At 43.3% G+C, this 20000-nt stretch overlaps 1 protein-coding gene across 1 annotated transcript in view; it reads right to left on the bottom strand.

The window, feature by feature from the left end:
• The window catches only part of sptbn5 (spectrin, beta, non-erythrocytic 5), a 137241-nt gene that overhangs the window by 19125 nt on the left and 98116 nt on the right, over positions 1 to 20000 (bottom strand). The window contains exons 56-62 of the mRNA XM_039785451.1: positions 14053 to 14239; positions 12174 to 12242; positions 11103 to 11246; positions 8673 to 8869; positions 6482 to 6686; positions 5430 to 5609; positions 1185 to 1386 (exon numbers count right to left, since the gene is read on the bottom strand). Of these exons, the coding sequence (XP_039641385.1) occupies positions 1185 to 1386; positions 5430 to 5609; positions 6482 to 6686; positions 8673 to 8869; positions 11103 to 11246; positions 12174 to 12242; positions 14053 to 14239 (1184 nt within the window). The remainder of the gene's footprint in view (positions 1 to 1184; positions 1387 to 5429; positions 5610 to 6481; positions 6687 to 8672; positions 8870 to 11102; positions 11247 to 12173; positions 12243 to 14052; positions 14240 to 20000) is intronic.

Consider the following 20000-nt stretch of genomic DNA (forward strand, 5'->3'; position numbering starts at 1 on the left):
TGTACTGTAAATATATTCTGATCTGATTACAGCAAAGACAACGTCGGCAGTATCGACGGCAAAATAGGCTCCAGAATATTTCCTTCTGTATAGACAGGTGCAATATTTGAAAATCAATATTTTTTTTAAATTAAATTTATATATCTGCATTTATATCAAAACCTCGAGACTTTTAAACATCAAGATGTCATTTATTAATATGTATTTGTGTCTAAACGACATATAAACATCTTTTCCTATTCTATTTAGCCTGGAAATAGAACAGGAAAAGATGTTTATATGTCGTTTAGACACAAATACATATTAATAAATGACATCTTGATGTTTGAAAGTCTCGAGATTTTTATATAAATGCAGATATATAAATGTAATTTAAAAACAATAATAATAATAGACCAGCACGCCCAGAATGCACCTGAACACACCTTCCTGTAAGACCGGCACGCCCAGAATGCACCTGAACACACCTCCCTGTAAGACCGGCACGCCCAGAATGCACCTGAACACACCTCCCTGTAAGACGGGAAACTGACAACTGGGTCGGTCTTAAACTAGCAAAGACACTTGGGTCGGGCTCGAAATATAAGCGTACATTATCTCATCCAATGCGTTCAAATAAACATCCGATAAACCTCACACAAGACCCCCCCTACCTTTGTGGTATCTGGCCCTATAAGTTTAAAGTCTGTATAAAAGCTCAAATGTGCGGAGTCATCGGGAGCACAGCAGCGCAGTGGGTCATGATTTACCTCTCAGTGGAGGGATTTTTGCTGGGATGTTTTGAGTGGAGATCAGTGATTGGTGGCTGAGGTGGTTCAAGGGACTGTAAGTTTAGGTACCCCTTCAATGGACTTTTACCTTTACTTTGCTAACTTATATGTTCCTGTGGTTTTTAGAGCAAGAGAGAGAGCGACCATTTTGGAAGGTCTGGTCTGTCGTCTCTCCGAGCTCTGTAGGGCTCGTAATTGAGGCTGAATTCTTTGATGTAATAAACTTTTATAATCAAGAACGGTGTCAGCCGATTTCCTCTCCAACACATCATCACGTCATCGCTACGAAAGACACCACACCTTCCCCTACGCTCACAGAAGAAAAAGTCGAGGACCCACAACACAAGCATCCCTCTCAGATTGCACTTAATTCTGCCCAGATAGCACGTACATTTTCTCAAGCACTGCTTTTACTTTCTGTAGTGGTATATTTGGATGACTTTCCCACCTCCAGCGCCTCGTGTTGCCTCAGCAGAGTCTGGATGGAGTGCAGGTCGTGGTCGTGGTCGTGGTCCTGGTCTTCCGAGTCCAGCACCGCCTCCTTCTCCGCCATCCAGCCCTTCAGCTCGTCCACGTCGTGATCAAACTGGTGAACCTCCCTCGCTGACTGCAGGTTCTGGAGGAAACGGGGCACGCGGTTACGTTGCATTCATACAATCTGCGTCGGCTACCCCGTTTCCGGTTTCTTCCCACCATAAAGACATGCATGCTAGGAAACTAGGACTACAGTTGAAAATTAGCCAATTGGCTAACACTGGCGCATTTACAGAAATGTCCATTAATGTGCATTGTCCTAATCAAATAAATGCATAAATAAATCAAGAAGGAAGGAAATTCCATTTATTGATTTTTATTGCTAAAGCACTAATGGGTAAATTACCCCTCTGCATTTCAAATGTGCTTACTTACCATAATAGTGTTTATAGAACAAGGTCATAAAAAAAAAAAAATACTATTAAGTACTCCATCAACAAGAACAGAACTTGCAAGTTCTGTTCTTGTTGATGGAGTACTTAATAGTATTTTTTTTACCATGGTAAAACAGCTTTTTCATCATATGCACCAAATGTCTGGAATGAGTTACAAAAACACCTTAAATCTAGAATCACTTCCCACCTTTCAATACTTTTAAAAACCTTTTAAAGTCTACTTTGACTGAACAGTGTCATTGTTTTTAACTAGGTGCCCTTTAAGTTGTATGTCTGCATTAGCTTAAGTTAAGTGTAATGTCTAGTTTGTGTTCTAGTATGTATAGTGTGTGTATAGAGATTTGTGGTGTAGTATGTAACCATTGTCCTGTCTTTTATGTATTTTTGGAACTTGTTGCCGCCTGTCTTGGCCAGGAGTCCCTGGAAGAAGAGTTACTGTAACTCAATGGGACTTTTCCTGGTTAAATAAAAATAAAATAAAAAGACGGTGTGGCAGAAAAAATGCATTTTGAATGGATAGCATTCATTTTGAAGGGGGGGTTAGTGTGTTAAAGGCTGCGGCGAAGTGTTGGGACTAGGGCTGCACAATATATCTGTCATGGTTGTATGTTTCTGGATGTTCTGTTTCCTGTTTTATTTTGAAGTCTCTAGTTTTATGTCTCGTCTTGTCTGATTTACTTCCTGTGTTTTCCCTCCCTTGTGACACCTGTTGCTTGTTTTCTCAGTACCCTGTGTATTTAGTCTCTGTTCTGTCTTTGTCTCTTGTCGGATTATTGTTTGCCGTTTGTCCTTGTTTTGGATTTGCCTTCTGTTCTCGGGACATCTTTTGTTGGTATGGACTTTATTATTTTGTTTATTAAATCCTCTAAGCTCACACTGCCTGTCCGTCTCTACATTTGGGTCCTACATCCTCTGAAACCCTGACAATATTGTTATTTTATTGCCGTCGCAATATCAACTGGCGCAATATACACATCGCAAAAGGCTGCGACATATCGCGATAGACACTCTCGAGATTTCTTGTGTTAGTTGAAAGAACATATCAGTAGAAAACTGCACTTAAAAATGTAACGGTCATTCTGTTTGTAAGTGTTGCCTTTTATATTCAATTCAATGTTCAATAGAACATTGAATTAGAAATAATTTCCTTTCATTTGTTTTTGAATTCAACAAGTAGTTTGTTGTATTTTAGCAAAAAACTGAAAGCAGCAGAAATGAGTACACTCATCGCAATAATAAACGTTATCGCGATATTCAACGACGTTGCTGCCTATCGCATATTTTCCTCGTAATTTGCAGCCCTAGTTGAGACCGATTAAACTTTTGGAGAAACTCCCCGTGTCACGCTGTGTGAGAGTCCCGTACAGGAAACGGGAAACATCACTGCCTCTATCTCTGCCACGAGACAGTTTTAAAACTCCAAACACAAGCTCTGAACTGGCCGGGAGTTTGGGGAACAGCTGACTGTTCCCTCAGTCCCTCCGTCTCTTCTCTTTCTCTCTTCAATCTGATGCAAAACAGCAACTGTGAAATATAAAGTCTACATTGGGGGGTTAAAGAACACAAATGGGACATTTATGTGACACTCCCACCGCCGCACAAGCCTGCACCAAATTGACGGATTCCTTTGTTTTAATAATAATAATAATAATAATAATTCATTTAATTTATGGGCGCCTTTCATAGCACTCAAGGTCACCTTACAGTTAAAACAAGCAAAAATACAGTTAAAAAAAGGCAAATATAATTAAAACAAACATTTAAAACACTGAGAAAAATCTAAATCAAGCAATCAGTCCATTATCTTGATGGAGAGTGTATCAGGTGGGGTAGGCCCTTCGGAAAAGGTGGGTTTTGAGGGAGGTTTTAAATGTGGGTAGAGACTTTATGGTACGGATGGATAGCAGGAGAGAGTTCCAAAGGTGAGGACCAAAATGGCTGAAGGCTCTAAACCCCATTGGGGACAGGCAGGCAGAAGGAGTGGAAAGCAGTGAGGAAGAGGAGGATAGGAGAGTTCGGGAGGGATGGAGTGTAGTGCTGAAGTTTTGGCCTGAACGCAGCCTTAAAGCGCCCATATTCTGCTCATTTTCAGGTTCATAACTGTATTTTAAGGTTGTACCAGAATAGGTTTACATGGTTTAATTTTCAAAAAACACCATATTGTTGTTGTACTGCACAGCTCTCTCTCACTGCTGCAGATCCTCTTTTCACCTGGTTTCTGTTTTAGCTACAGAGTGAGACCTCTTTTCTTCTTCTTCTGTACTATCTTTGATTGCACTCGCAGATGCTCAGTAGCTCAGATGTAGAGCATGTCAGCTAGCTAACTCTAGAGACAGTAAAAGAAAGCCTGTTTCTCCAACTTCAGTCAGTTACAAGGCAGGATTAGCTGGGAGACTTCTAAATGAGGGCGCACATGGAAGTAGTTCTTTTGTAGATTATGGTGAACTTGTGTGTGTTGTAACAGTGCTTTGCTATTGAGAACGACGTAGCATGTTAGCATTAGCGTTAGCATGCTAACGCTACGAGCTAACGGTTGTGGTTAGCCAGCTCATTTCGGACTGTGACATCACAGTCCGAGCCGATTTTGAACAGCTCACCAGGAGACTGAAGGCAGGACACATTCAGAAACCAGATCTCACTCAGAACACCATGGATGGATTTTTTTCAAAGTTTGTATGTGTGTGGAAGCACCAGAGACACAAAAGAACACCCCAAATCACCAGAAAAAGTGATATTTTCATAATATGGGCACTTTAAGGCCTCTTTACAGTCGACGTCAAAATGACGTAGATCGCGCTGGCGCGCCAGAATTTTACTCTATTTTTTTCAGCGCTGTGCGACAAAGCGGAAACAGGAAGCCTGGACGAGTTCGAGAGCAAAGTGATGCCAGGACTCTCGGAGTGACTGCAGGTCCCTCTGGTAACCTGACTGGGTTAAGAGGAGTTATTTTATCAGTCCCTCCAGAAAAACGCGATTATACGATCGCATTACTTCACACAAGAGCAGCCATTTCCCCCTGTTGCCATGGGAACGTTATCAAACTGCAGTTCTGCCGTTGTTTACCTTTTTCTTCTACTTCTTCTAGTCTGTACAAATAGCAAGGTCGGTCGCCTTTGCTCATTAGCGCCACCTCTGTTTAGGAGAATACTGCAACTAGTGTCGCGACCACCACGCGCAGGTATAAACAGTTACGGCGCTCCCATGACATCACACTGGCGCTCGACAGGTCGGTAACGGCGAGCGTACCGGACGTCTTACCCTACAGTCACACTAGCTACAAGACCGAGACCGAGACAAAGCGACAGGCTACCATTCATTTTCAGTGGGAGTGGCAGTCGGCCAGCGACAAGCCACGAGCTCGCCGCTGCCCACGAGCAAGGCGGGGCCAAAATAGACAAGAAGTCTAGTTTATGCAAATGCTGAGCGATGCGAGAAAGCGACAGCCAATCAGAGTAAAGGTAGAGGTGAATAATAATTCCAGATGGTGGAAAACGCTCCAGGACATCGTATTTCTGTATATACCTGATATGTTGTGGCATTTTATCTCATATTTTGTTACTTTTATCAAGAAATAAATACTTTTAAATCCAAAAACATAGTTATTGTGACTTAACAATACCTCTGAAGTAACTTTGAAGACGTGCCTGAAGGTAGCTTTTTGTAGGTTACCCTCCCCACCTCTTTCCCCTCACATCCACAAGCAGCACGTGTACCAGATCCTCCGTCGTACCTGTTCTCTGGTCCGGATGCTGCTGTTGAGTTCGTCCCACAGCCGGCTGAGGGCATCGTCCCTCCTCCGGGCCGGGCCGTCCCGCTGCAGCCCTCGGCCCAGCTGCTGCACCGAGGTCAGCCGGCTGCGACCCAGACTGGACATCTCCGACACCAGAACCTCCAACTTCTTCTGGAGGACCTGCAGGTGGAGACGTCGTGAGGAACAAGACAGGAATGGACCCCAGTTATCTCCAGCTAGAGGAGACCCCACCTATCTCCAGCTAGGGGAGACCCCACCTATCTCCAGCTAGGGGAGACCCCACCTATCTACAGCTAGAGGAGACCCCACCTATCTACAGCTAGGAGAGACCCCACCTATCTACAGCTAGAGGAGACCCCACCTATCTACAGCTAGGAGAGACCCCACCTATCTACAGCTAGAGGAGACCCCACCTATCTCCAGCTAGGAGAGACCCCACCTATCTACAGCTAGAGGAGACCCCACCTATCTACAGCTAGGGAGAGACCCACCTATCTACAGCTAGAGGAGACCCCACCTATCTCCAGCTAGAGGAAACCCCACCTATCTCCAGCTGGGGGACGACCCACCTATCTCCAGCTAGGGGAGACCCCTATCTCCCAGCTAGAGGGAGACCCCACCTATCTCCAGCTAGAGGAGACCCCACCTATCTCCAGCTAGAGGAGACCCCACCTATCTCCAGCTAGAGGAGACCCCACCTATCTACAGCTAGAGGAGACCCCACCTATCTACAGCTAGGGGAGACCCCACCTATCTACAGCTAGGGGAGACCCCACCTATCTACAGCTAGGAGAGACCCCACCTATCTACAGCTAGAGGAGACCCCACCTATCTACAGCTAGAGGAGACCCCACCTATCTACAGCTAGGGGAGACCCCACCTATCTACAGCTAGAGGAGACCCCACCTATCTGTTTTGTCTCGTCGCAAATCTTTTGGTCTGAACTGGACTTTGACTCTTCTAATCCAGAATCAGAACCTGTGTTTAAAGAATAAGTCAACAAGATGAAGCTGACGTTTTGTGCGACTCACCTCGACATCCTCCAGATCTTGTCCGCAGTCCTTCGACTCGGCCACAGCCTTCTTGGCAGTCAGCCATGTTTGTAGTTCTTTGGCTTCTCTCTCAAACACGTAGAGGCGGAGCTGGTCCTCCAGAGCCGCGCGGCGAGCGGCGGACAGTCGGAGGAGAGTCTCGAAGCGTTCGAGGACTCCTGGGAGGGACTCGCTGACCAGGTGGCTGAGACACAGACACGAAACACAACTTTATTTGGTGTTTTTGAACTTGTCAAATACAAAAAAACAACGCATTGTTGAGATTTCTAGGAATAAAAACAACCGTAATGAGGCATATGTCACAATCTACAGGTGTTTCAACCACAGACTGTATATAAATATGGCCGCTGTGTCTCCCCTTCCTCCTGCTGTTCAAATGTGAAGCCAGAATCTCCCTGATACCAAGGGGGGGAGTAAGCTTCGCTTCAGAACTCAAACCTCCTATGACGCCACTTTGATGCTACCGAGCCATCACCTCCCGTTAGCATCCCATTGACTCCCATTCATTCTGACGTCACTTTGACAGAGAATAACTTTACATCTGAAGCGTTTAAAGACTCTATTTGTCCGTTGTTTATTTCTAAAGAAACACGACAATGTATAAAAGGCTCCATTACCTTGTAGCTCACGTTATGGCTCCGTAGCAGACGCTTTTATAACAATAGGCTAACGATTGGGTCATAACCACGAGACTTACTGTCACACAGTAGAGGAATTACCGTATAGTACAGGAGAAGCTCACAGGCAGTTTGGACTTCCATTATCTGTTTAGGTTTAATTACTAATGTTAACTAGACACACACACACACACTCACTCAACTCACGTAGATACTAAGAAAGCTTTGAAGGCTGGGCGCTGGATCCTAAAAGTGAATAATCATAAGTAAAGCCACTAGGACAGCACTCCGATTTGATTTGAATTCATTGCCACAAAACATTGCGACGTTTCGGGCAGCGTGTGCACAACTAGTGTACCCCACACAGCCGTGGTGTTAACAGGTAACCCTGTGGTCAGTCTGTTCACCTTTATTCATCATTCTCTATTTCAGAGCTGTTCATACTGTTCATATTGTAATACTTACAGTACATCATAACATCATACTTATTTATTCCAGCATCCTTTGCACTATAGCTCCATAATTAAATAATAATAATTTATCATAAAAATAATTTACTCCTGCACACTTTGCACATTGAGCATTTGCCGCTTTCCCCCAAAATTGTAAATACCAGAGGGGCTTTTAGACACAAGGTCAAGGCTTTTTCCATGGAATAGAGTAGCCAATATTTTTTAATTAGAGTAGACAGGTTATTATGATTCTCTGACTTTAGAATGCTTTTGAACCTTGGATGATCTGTGTTATATGTTATTGTCTTTGACCTGAAATAGGTCTTCCTTATGTGTTGCATGTTTTAACACCAAGGACCACGTTGGAAGTAAGTGTTTACACTTTAAACATGCTATCATTTCTTTCTGTGGCGCATTGCCAAGTGAATTAAAACATATCGGGAATGTTTTGAAATTTAAAAAAGGGTTCAAAGATATGATACTGGATAAGTATAGAAATTGAGTAATATTATTGCGTGCGAAGGTGGATAATCATGTGGATGTTGATTACATCATTACCATTATGGTTGTCATCATTAATTATGATATATAAGGCTTAGTATTTTTCTAAAAGAGAGTGCCTTTGAGTTTCCTTATTGGTTTCTACATTAATTATGATATTGTTTACCTTAAGGTGGAAATTGCAATGTATATAAGCACAGACCCTTAATGGGTATATGTAGGTGTGTGTGTATGTCTGTGGGTATGTATGTATGTATGTAGGTAGATGTAGGCATGTTTTGATTTTCTTTTATGTTTTTTTCTTTTCGTAAAATTTCTTTTATCTTTTTTGTCTCGTTGATTTTATCACCTTGAAAATGAGTTTGTCATTTTAAAAATGTGACAAGGGGGAGGGGGGGCCTTATATAAGCTGAAGTTTCTGACCCTAACCCTTTGGTTACGACCAATAAAAAAATGTCATTCATTCATTAATTCATCCTTTGGATTATGTTGTTTGTCAAATCCAAAATAAATCAAATCAAATTGTATAATCCAAAGCAAAATTCCTCGTATGTATCCTCATACCTGGTAAATGAAGCTGATTCGGATTGGGATTCTGACCTGTTTGGGTGTCCGAGATGCTGCAGGGAGGCTCCGGTCTCCTGCAGTCTCTCCAGCGTCCTCCTCTGGTTGTCCAGCTCTCCGTCCACAGAGTCCAGCCTCCGCAGCAGAGCCTCTGTAGTCTCTTCGCTACGCCCACAGTCCTGGGACTCCAGACCAGCCTGATGGTCCTCAGACCACAGCTCCAGCTCTGACACCTACACACACAGAGGGAGACACACACACACACACACACACACACACACACACACACACACACACAGAGAGACACACGCGCGCACACACACACACGCACACACACACACACACACAGAGACACACACACACACAGAGACATAGACACACATATACACACACACACACACACACACACACACAGAGACACAAATACACACACACAGAGGGAGACACACAAACACACACACACAGACAGAGAGACACAAACAAAGACACACACACACACAGAGGGAGACACACACACACACAGAGACACACACACACACAGACAGACAGAGACACACACACACACAGACACACAAACGCACACACACAAAGACACACACACAGAGGGAGACACACACACAAACACGCGCACACACAAACACGCACAAACACACACACAACACACAATAGGCTACAATTACCATTTTTCTCATCCTCTCTCCTTCTATCAGAGAGATATATTATATTATATATTCTGCGATATATTGCAATATAGCCTATTACCTTTTTTCCAACTTCTAATTTTTCCCAACTTCAAATAATTTCCCCAAAAGGAAACTTTGTCAACATCTGTTTTAGCATTTCTCTGTTTGTTCATCTCACTTCAACTGTATTGCTGCAAAATCAGATAGTCAAGCATACAGACTGACCAACACATACATATATAATAACAGATCCATACATGGCTTCTGTGTATCGATACAGTATTACCACGGAAAATATCGATTCCCCCCCCCCCCGATCCCTAAATGATTGTAAAGATTTAATAAGAATAAGTTGAGGTCATTTCCTCTCTAACTGGGAGGTTTTGGGACTGATTGGTGGGATTGCTGTGGAGCTTAGCTCCGCCCAAGGTGATTGTGACTGGTTTAAACCAGTATTTCTCAAGATTTTTTCAATAATGTTCCCCCTTTGAACAGTTTTTCTTAAAGGAATGCGCCACCGTTTGTTGAAATAGTTCTTATCACGGTCTACCCTGGCTGTAGATAGGTGGGCCAATGCATTTTTTTGTCCCAGTGCAAGTAATTAGGTTGTTTTTTTGTCTTTTGTTGGCTCACTTTTACTCACAACATGCTAACCGGCAACATAGGATTCCATTCACTACGCTAAGCTAACTAGCAGCGGCGCTGATGGTGTTGCACCGGACTAAAACGATGCATGCACAAACAATGCGTTGGCCCACCTATCTACAGCTAGAGGAGACCCCACCTATCTACAGCTAGGGGAGACCCCACCTATCTCCAGCTAGGGTAGACCCCACCTATCTCCAGCTAGAGGAGACCCCACCTATCTACAGCTAGGGTAGACCCCACCTATCTACAGCTAGAGGAGACCCCACCTATCTCCAGCTAGGGTAGACCCCACCTATCTACAGCTAGAGGAGACCCCACCTATCTACAGCTAGGGTAGACCCCACCTATCTACAGCTAGGGTAGACCCCACCTATCTCCAGCTAGAGGAGACCCCACCTATCTCCAGCTAGAGGAGACCCCACCTATCTACAGCTAGAGGAGACCCCACCTATCTACAGCTAGAGGAGACCCCACCTATCTACAGCTAGAGGAGACCCCACCTATCTACAGCTAGAGGAGACCCCACCTATCTACAGCTAGGAGCGATGTCAGAGATAGATTTACTAAACATCAGCCTTGGACCTGGAAAACATTTAGATGATGATGGAAAAAGGAGACAAAAACCTGGAAAAAGACGGTAGAAAGAAGGAAGGAAGGCAAGAATATAGGTCGAAAATAGTCACAAAAAATTAGAAAAAAGAGACACAGTAGAAAGAAGGAAGTCAACACTAGGGCGACAAAAGTGACAAAAAAATTCAAATAAGCAACAAACTTCGATAAAAGCTGAAAAGAAACTTTGAAAAAGAAACCAGTAGGAAAAAAGTAACGAGGAAAGGCAAGAATAGGTCAAAACTAACGACAAAAACTTTGAAAAAAAAGAGACAAACTTGGAGAAAATAAAGACAGTAGAAGAGTAACTACAGCCTTGGAACTGAAAAACATTATTTTAAAGAAATGCAAACCACCCAGAGCAGTTTTTCCCCCCCCCCTTTATCCCAGAATGCATCTGTGGTGTAGCCAGACCTAGTGCCCTGTATTTAGAGAGAGGGGCCAACTCAAATCCTCTAGATATAGGACACTAGCCAGACCTTACTCCGCGGCGTGCACGAGTAAACTCTCTTTGTGTCTTCTGTACCTCGCTGAGGAAGGAGTGGATGCTGAGCGCCTCCTGCAGGAGTTTCCCCTTCCTCTCCGCCTCCGTCATCAGCGTCTCGCGGAGACTCTTCAGCTCCTCCAGACGCTCCCGGATGTCGTGAGACGCAAAATGGCGACCTCTGACCTGCGAGGGGACGACATCATCAAGTATTTGCAGAAAGATATAGAATGACATACAATAGAAACGAGCAACAAGCAATAACGGTGCAGGAGAGGAGAGAAGCCTAAAAAGGCTTATTCAGCGAAAGAAATACACTAAAAGAGAAACGTTCTTTTTGGCCCAGCAAACTTTGTAGTTTTTTTCCCATGCTATTGCAACAACTAGTAATGTTAGAAAAACTACAACACTACACCGGATCTAGCTAGACCGGAAACTAAACAACATGCACGCTGCACACACTGGTTTGGGCTCGCGAGCCGGCCAAAGAGTAGCAGGCTAACGGTACGTTTCGGGTGGATGGCGGTGAAGAAGCTCGAGGCTGTGCTGGAGCACTGCAGGTAATTTATTGTGCATCCGTGTCATGTGTATATCTGTTTGTTTAATAATCAAAGTAGGTCTATGTCAGAACAGTAACGTTAATGATTGGGTGTGTGTTTATGTGCGTGCGGGTAGGCTATTCATGTGTGAAAGATTGGAGAGTGTGTGTGAGTGAATGAATGCGAGAACTCTGTGTGAATTACAGTAGGCCTAACTAATTCTCCACTAAAGTGCTTCTCTATATTATTGCTGGTCTGTGTCTATAAATAAATAATGGGACAAAAAGAAATCCAGGGACATTTAGAATAGATAAAAATGTGTGATTAATTGCAATTAATTGCGAGTTAACTATGACATTAATGTGATTAATCGCGATTAAATATTTTAATCGTTTGACGGCACTAACTAAAACGTCATAATATCTCTACAAAAAATAAAAAGTACAACAAGCAATACAGCAAACAAACAAACAAGCAGAAAAATGTCTTATGCACATGGTTATTTAACTCTTTACTATAACCAACACAGATTTAACAGTACACAGAGTTTTATTAAGGAGGGAGGGCTCCTCACCAGACTATGCCCCGCCTCCTGAACTGCCTGGACCAATGGGGCGCGGCTTAAGATCTCGTGCATCATAGCCTGAAAACAAATTACAAACATTAAAACCAGCACAAAGTTAAACCTCAGCTACTTAGAAAGGCTTTTAATTGGGCATTTTGGGGAAGGATTCATCCATTTAATTAAAGGGCAACTTTGGTATTTTTTAACCTGGACCCTATTTTGTCCATTTTTTGGGTGTCTAAGTGACTGTTTTTTAAATTGGTCCAGTATTAAGCATGCTGCAATGTAACGTTAATGTGCAATTGCGCCCCTTCAATTATTCTAAGTGTGTGACAACATTATGGGATGGATCCCTACAGAGATAGACCTTTTAGTTAAAGAGTAAGATCCTTTTAGTTTAACATGAAACAGCCCCGAAATCACCATCACCAAACTCCACCAGACACCATGTAAATAATCAGGACTTTTAGCGTGTATAGAGCCAGCATATCTCCACCAGACTCCATGTAAATAATCAGGACTTTTAGCGTGTATAGAGCCAGCATATCTCCACCAGACTCTATGTAAATAATCAGGACTTTTAGCGTGTATAGAGCCAGCATATCTCCACCAGACTCCATGTAAATAATCAGGACTTTTAGCGTGTATAGAGCCAGCATATCTCCACCAGACACCATGTAAATAATCAGGACTTTTAGCGTGTATAGAGCCAGCATATCTCCACCAGACTCCATGTAAATAATCAGGACTTTTAGCGTGTATAGAGCCAGCATATCTCCACCAGACTCCATGTAAATAATCAGGACTTTAGCGTGTATAGAGCCATCATATCTCCACCAGACTCCATGTAAATAATCAGGACTTTTAGTGTGTATAGAGCCAGCATATCTCCACCAGACTCCATGTAAATAATCAGGACTTTTAGCGTGTATAGAGCCAGCATATCTCCACCAGACTCCATGTAAATAATCAGGACTTTTAGCGTGTATAGAGCCAGCATATCTCCACCAGACTCCATATAAGTAATCAGGACTTTTAGCGTGTATAGAGCCAGCATATCTCCACCAGACTCCATGTAAATAATCAGGACTTTTAGCGTGTATAGAGCCATCATATCTCCACCAGACTCCATGTAAATAATCAGGACTTTTAGTGTGTATAGAGCCAGCATATCTCCACCAGACTCCATGTAAATAATCAGGACTTTTAGCGTGTATAGAGCCAGCATATCTCCACCAGACTCCATGTAAATAATCAGGACTTTTAGCGTGTATAGAGCCAGCATATCTCCACCAGACTCCATGTAAATAATCAGGACTTTTAGAGTGTATAGAGCCAGCATATCTCCACATGTAAATGGGTGAATTAAGGGTTTATTTCAACCAAACCAGAGCGGTGGTTGTTGGAACAGTGGAAAGATGAACCAAGACGTTTTTTGGTAGTTTTATTTAGTTTCTGTCCACTTTGAATGAAGTGTGTTTTACGATGATAAAAGTCCTGATTATTTACATGGAGTCTGGTGGAGTTTGGTGATGGTGATTTCGGGGCTGTTTCATGTTAAACTAAAAGGATCTTACTCTTTAACTAAAAGGTCTATCTCTGTAGGGATCCATCCCATAATGTTGTCACACACTTAGAATAATAATCTGAGTCTGTCAGCGGCAAAAACAGAACTTTTAGTGGATGCTGACTGACGCTGAACATTCGTCCTGTAGGGTTACATAACAGTTTGTTTCTTGCTTAATACTACTGGACATATTTCAACGATAGTTGCTCCCATCAGTCACTTAGACACAATAACATGGGAAAATAGAGTCCAGGTTAAAAAATACAGAAGTTACCCTTTAAAAAAATGATATTCTCAGTGCAGTATTGTGTGTTTGAGTACCTGGTGTTTGTGGAGCAGCTGCTGGGCGCTGCTCAGCGAGCTCCCCCAGTCTTTAGCCGTGACGGAGGGCAGTCTGTCGCTGATCCAGGCCACCTCCTCCTCCAGGTCTCTGTAAAACTGGAACAGAACCTGCCAGGCCTCCAGGGTCTCCCTCCGGCTCTGCAGGGGCTCCGACAGACTGTTGTACCTGACCGGGATCGACAACATCACCGCTGTTAAAGTGTCCATATTACGAAGAAAAACAAAATCACTTTTTTGGGGATTTGGGAGTGTTTTTTTTGTGTGTCTCTGGTGCTTCCACATGCATACAAACCATTAGCATGCTAGCGCTAGCTCATTCATCATTTCTATTATTGTTTTATTACATTTGATAAGAAGAACTGGATTATTAGCAGATCATATGCAGTAAAAAGCTTCTTTCAGCTAACAATATGCATATGTCACTTGGCGAGGGCCCCTGTTCTCGTCAAGTGACGCAAGATCGGCTGCGTTTGAGGGGCCCCTAATTGGCACGGGGCCCTGGGGCAGCCGCACCCAAGCACCCACGCTATCTCCGCTACTGCTTCTCCCGATAATCTCCTCCCATTGGCTGTTTAGATTTGTGTTTGTAAGTTTGTGTTACTGCTCCAGATCTCATCATCAATCATACCCGCTATTGAGGGCCTAAGGCAGGGCTATTCAACTGGCGGCCCACGAGATGATATTTAGGCTACGTTCAGATTGCAGGCAAAAGTGGCCCAAATCAGATTTTTTTTTTTGGGGGGGGGGGTCAAGTGACCAGGTCAGACTTCTTCAGAAGTAGTGTGAACACTCAAATCTTGCCCAGGTCGGATTTTTAGACCACTTCCATATGTGGTCCTGAATCAGACCCAGGTCTGATTTTTAGATCACTTCCATATGTGGTCCTGAATCAGACCCAGGTCTGATTTTTAGACCACTTCCATATGTGGTCCTGAATCAGACCCAGGTCTGATTTTTAGATCACTTCCATATGTGGTCCTGAATCAGACCCAGGTCTGATTTTTAGACCACTTCCATATGTGGTCCTGAATCAGACCCAGGTCTGATTTTTAGATCACTTCCATATGTGGTCCTGAATCAGACCCAGGTCTGATTTTTAGACCACTTCCATATGTGGTCCTGAATCAGACCCAGGTCTGATTTTTAGATCACTTCCATATGTGGTCCTGAATCAGACCAAGGTCTGATTTTTAGACCACTTCCATATGTGGTCCTGAATCAGACCCAGGTCTGATTTTTAGATCACTTCCATATGTGGTCCTGAATCAGACCAAGGTCTGATTTTTAGACCACTTCCATATGTGGTCCTGAATCAGACCAAGGTCTGATTTTTAGACCACTTCCATATGTGGTCCTGAATCAGACCCAGGTCTGATTTTTAGACCACTTCCATATGTGGTCTTGAATCAGACCCAGGTCTGATTTTTAGACCACTTCCATATGTGGTCCTGACTCAGACCCAGGTCTGATTTTTAGACCACTTCCATATGTGGTCCTGAATCAGACCAAGGTCTGATTTTTAGACCACTTCCATATGTGGTCCTGACTCAGACCCAGGTCTGATTTTTAGACCACTTCCATATGTGGTCCTGAATCAGACCCAGGTCTGATTTTTAGATCACTTCCATATGTGGTTCTGAATCAGACTCAGGTCTGATTTTTTTTAGACCACTTCCATATGTGGTCCTGAATCAGACCCAGGTCTGATTTTTAGACCACTTCCATATGTGGTCCTGAATCAGACCCAGGTCTGATTTTTAGATCACTTCCATATGTGGTCCTGAATCAGACCAAGGTCTGATTTTTAGACCACTTCCATATGTGGTCCTGAATCAGACCCAGGTCTGATTTTTATACCACTTCCATATGTGGTCCTGAATCAGACCCAGGTCTGATTTTTAGACCACTTCCATATGTGGTCCTGAATCAGACCCAGGTCTGATTTTTAGACCACTTCCATATGTGGTCCTGAATCAGACCAAGGTCTGATTTTTAGACCACTTCCATATGTGGTCCTGAATCAGACCCAGGTCTGATTTTTAGACCACTTCCATATGTGGTCTTGAATCAGACCCAGGTCTGATTTTTAGACCACTTCCATATGTGGTCCTGAATCAGACCCAGGTCTGATTTTTAGACCACTTCCATTATGTGGTCCTGACTCAGACCCAGGTCTGATTTTTAGACCACTTCCATATGTGGTCCTGACTCAGACCCAGGTCTGATTTTTAGACCACTTCCATATGTGGTCCTGAATCAGACCCAGGTCTGATTTTTTTTAGACCACTTCCATATGTGGTCCTGAATCAGACCCAGGTCTGATTTTTTTTAGACCACTTCCATATGTGGTCCTGAATCAGACCCAGGTCTGATTTTTAGATCACTTCCATATGTGGTTCTGAATCAGACTCAGGTCTGATTTTTTTTAGACCACTTCCATATGTGGTCCTGAATCAGACCCAGGTCTGATTTTTAGATCACTTCCATATGTTGTCCTGAATCAGACCCAGGTCTGATTTTTAGACCACTTCCATATGTGGTCCTGAATCAGACCCAGGTCTGATTTTTAGACCACTTCCATATGTGGTCCTGAATCAGACCCAGGTCTGATTTTTAGACCACTTCCATATGTGGTCCTGAATCAGACCCAGGTCTGATTTTTAGACCACTTCCATATGTGGTCCTGAATCAGACCCAGGTCTGATTTTTAGACCACTTCCATATGTGGTCCTGAATCAGACCCAGGTCTGATTTTTAGACCACTTCCATATGTGGTCCTGAATCAGACCCAGGTCTGATTTTTAGATCACTTCCATATGTGGTCCTGAATCAGACCCAGGTCTGATTTTTAGACCACTTCCATATGTGGTCCTGACTCAGACCCAGGTCTGATTTTTAGATCACTTCCCTATGTGGTCCTGAATCAGACCCAGGTCTGATTTTTAGACCACTTCCATATGCTTTTCAATGGGCGGATTTGATGCGACTTTTACATCAATCTACATCAACATTTGTCCCTCTTAGGCTCCTGTGGGAGTTAGCCGTAGACACAGACAGTAACATTAAAAAACTTGACTGGAGAACAGTGATGGAGCAAGTCAATGGAGGGAGAGGGAGGTGTTAGACCTCATTAGTGTTATGCTCATTAATGTTACGGCTGCCATTACACAAACATGTTGAAAATAAAATGCTGAATTCCTCCATAACCTCCCTAACTTGAGTGCGACAGCGTGCTGCGTCTGATGTCATTGTTATTGGTCTTTTTTAGTAGTAGTAGTAGATAACTTTATTATAGACATCAGACATATGATACAAACAAATACTCCTTGCATCAGACACCGACAGACAAGACATGACAAATATACATCACACACTACAATACACTAGACACCCTTGTGTATGATCAGGCTAGCTGGACGACTAGCTTATTCTGACTGATTTAAAGCTTTTATGGCATGTGGCATGTGGCTTGTGCATGCGGGTCATTTCGAAACCACACTACAGTTCCCACTGGAATCTGATATAGGACAGCCAAACCAAAAATCAGACCTGAGCAAAAAAAATCTGAATTAAGCATTGAGACTTAGCGTACCCTCGAGTAAAAGGTAGTGACCGCGGTGGCCGAAGCCGAGTGCTGATATATTTGGCATTTTATCTCATATATTGTGTTACCCCTATCGAGAAAAAAATACCTTTAAATCCAAAAACATTGTTCTTGTGACTTGACAATACCTCTGAAGTGACTTGTAAGTCCTCTTGCAGATACTAGGCAACAGCGCGCTAGCCTGGTGAGAGCGTCCTGATCTGGCGAGCTCCAGTTCTCCACTCCCAGATCAGTCTGGCATCTTGAGATAAGAGAACATTTGGAGCCGTTCACCAAACGACCGACCAATCAGCGTTGGTTTTGAGGCGGGTTTAGGTGGTGATAGACAGATGGTTTATCCAATCAGCTGACCAGGATTTTCAGACAGTTGTAGCCCTAATTCTGTTAGCCGCTCGCTAATGCTTTTTCCTCTTGGATCCTTCTTTTGGAATATGGACCGGGAACCTGAAATGGGGCCTTTTATTCCTAAATTCTCGTTACACAAACGGCAAATCTCCTTTACCGACATGCTGCTAGCTTGCTGAGCTAACGAGCTATGCTCTGCCTGCAGCAGCAGCGGGGGTAGCCTGGCTCGTGGTTGTATTTTCATACGCTTCGTTGATCTGATTGGTTGATTTGGCCTGTCTATCAACAACATAGGTGATAGACAGATGGTTTATCCAATCAGATAACCAGGATTTTCGCCCCTTCCCTAAAGTTCTCCAACGGAAAGATCCCAGATGGATATGCCGAGCTAATGCGAAGCGATCCATCTGGAGGAGTCAGGTTAATAGCACGCTACTATCGAAACATAAGCGTCACCGTGTCAAAAGTTCATTTGATTTGTTGACAGGACGTTTAGTCATAATATTTCATATTTCATCATTCATACGTAGGGCTGGTTATCGTTCAAAATCTTTCCATCCGGTGCCGATTTCGATACCTCAGTTTCGATGCCGGTTCCTAACGATACTTTTTTCGATACCGTATGTTTTAAAATCCATTTCAACATCAACAAAAATACATTAAAACACAAAAGCTTTTATTTTCCACCTTAATTGTGAATCAAAACAGTTATCAAAATTTAAAAAAATTCTGGTAAAACTGCTCACTCAGAGTAACCTTATTAAAAGTGCCTTGCTTTACAATCTCAGCCTGTCAGTCAGTCACCAGGGCAGAGAAAACCACCGTTGTGCCCGCTTGTCTAAGAGGAAGTGTAACGTCAACAGCACCGCGACCGCTTTCAGCTCGCCATTAATATCAGCTCGCCATTAATATCAGCTCGCCATTAATATCATATCGCCATTAATATCATATCGCCATTAATATCATATCGCCATAGTTGCTTTTCTTTAAATAATCGATTTTATTAACTTTAATTTCTTATACTGCACTGTAACTTTTATTGTTATACTGCACTATCAATTTTATTCTAGTCTTTTAATGTTTTTAATTTGTTTATTAATGTTTTTAAATTGTTTTTAATTGTTTTCTTACTGCTCTTCAATGTTTTATGTAAAGCACTTTGAATTGCCCTGTTGCTGAAATGTGCTATACAAATAAAGCTGCCTTGCCATTAATATCATATCGCCATTAATATCAGCTCGCCATTAATATCATATCGCCATTAATATCAGCTCGCCATTAATATCATATCGCCATTAATATCAGCTCGCCATTAATATCATATCGCAGCAAACGCTGTCTGGATCAATTTTTAAAAACTGTAACCAACCGTGACTCTCTGCGACTTTAACAAAACTACAGACAGTTTACTCCATCCGCACCTGTGTGTGTGTCTGTGTGTCTGTGTGTCTGTGTGTGTGTGTGTGTGTGTCTGTGTGTCTGTGTGTCTGTGTGTCTGTGTGTGTGTGTGTGTGTGTCTGTGTGTGTGTGTGTGTGTGTGTGTGTGTGCGCTGTGTCTGTGTGTGTATGTGTGCGGGCGGGTAATAGCGTGTGTGCGCGCTGCGTGTGTAGCGCGTGTGTGTCTGTGTCTGTGTGTCTGTGTCTGTGTGTGTCTGTGTGTGTGTGTGTGTGTGTCTGTGTGTGTGTCTGTGTGTCTGTGTCTGTGTGTCTGTGTCTGTGTGTGTGTCTGTGTGTGTGTGTGTGTGTGTGTGTGTGTGTGTGTGTGTGTGTGTGTGTGTGTGTGTGCGTGGTGTGTGCTGTGTGTGTGTGTGTGTGTGTGTTGTGTGTTGCGTGTGTGTGTGTGTGTGTGTGTGTGCCGTGTGTGTGTGTGTGTGTGTGTGTGTGTGTGCGTGTGTGTGTGTGTGTGTGTGTGTGTGTGTGTGTGTGTGTGTGTGTGTGTGTGTGTGTGTGTGTGTCGGTCCCCTGCTCTCTGTCAATA

Source organism: Perca fluviatilis, chromosome 20, assembly GCF_010015445.1.
Source record: "Perca fluviatilis chromosome 20, GENO_Pfluv_1.0, whole genome shotgun sequence".
Taxonomy (NCBI): domain Eukaryota; kingdom Metazoa; phylum Chordata; class Actinopteri; order Perciformes; family Percidae; genus Perca; species Perca fluviatilis.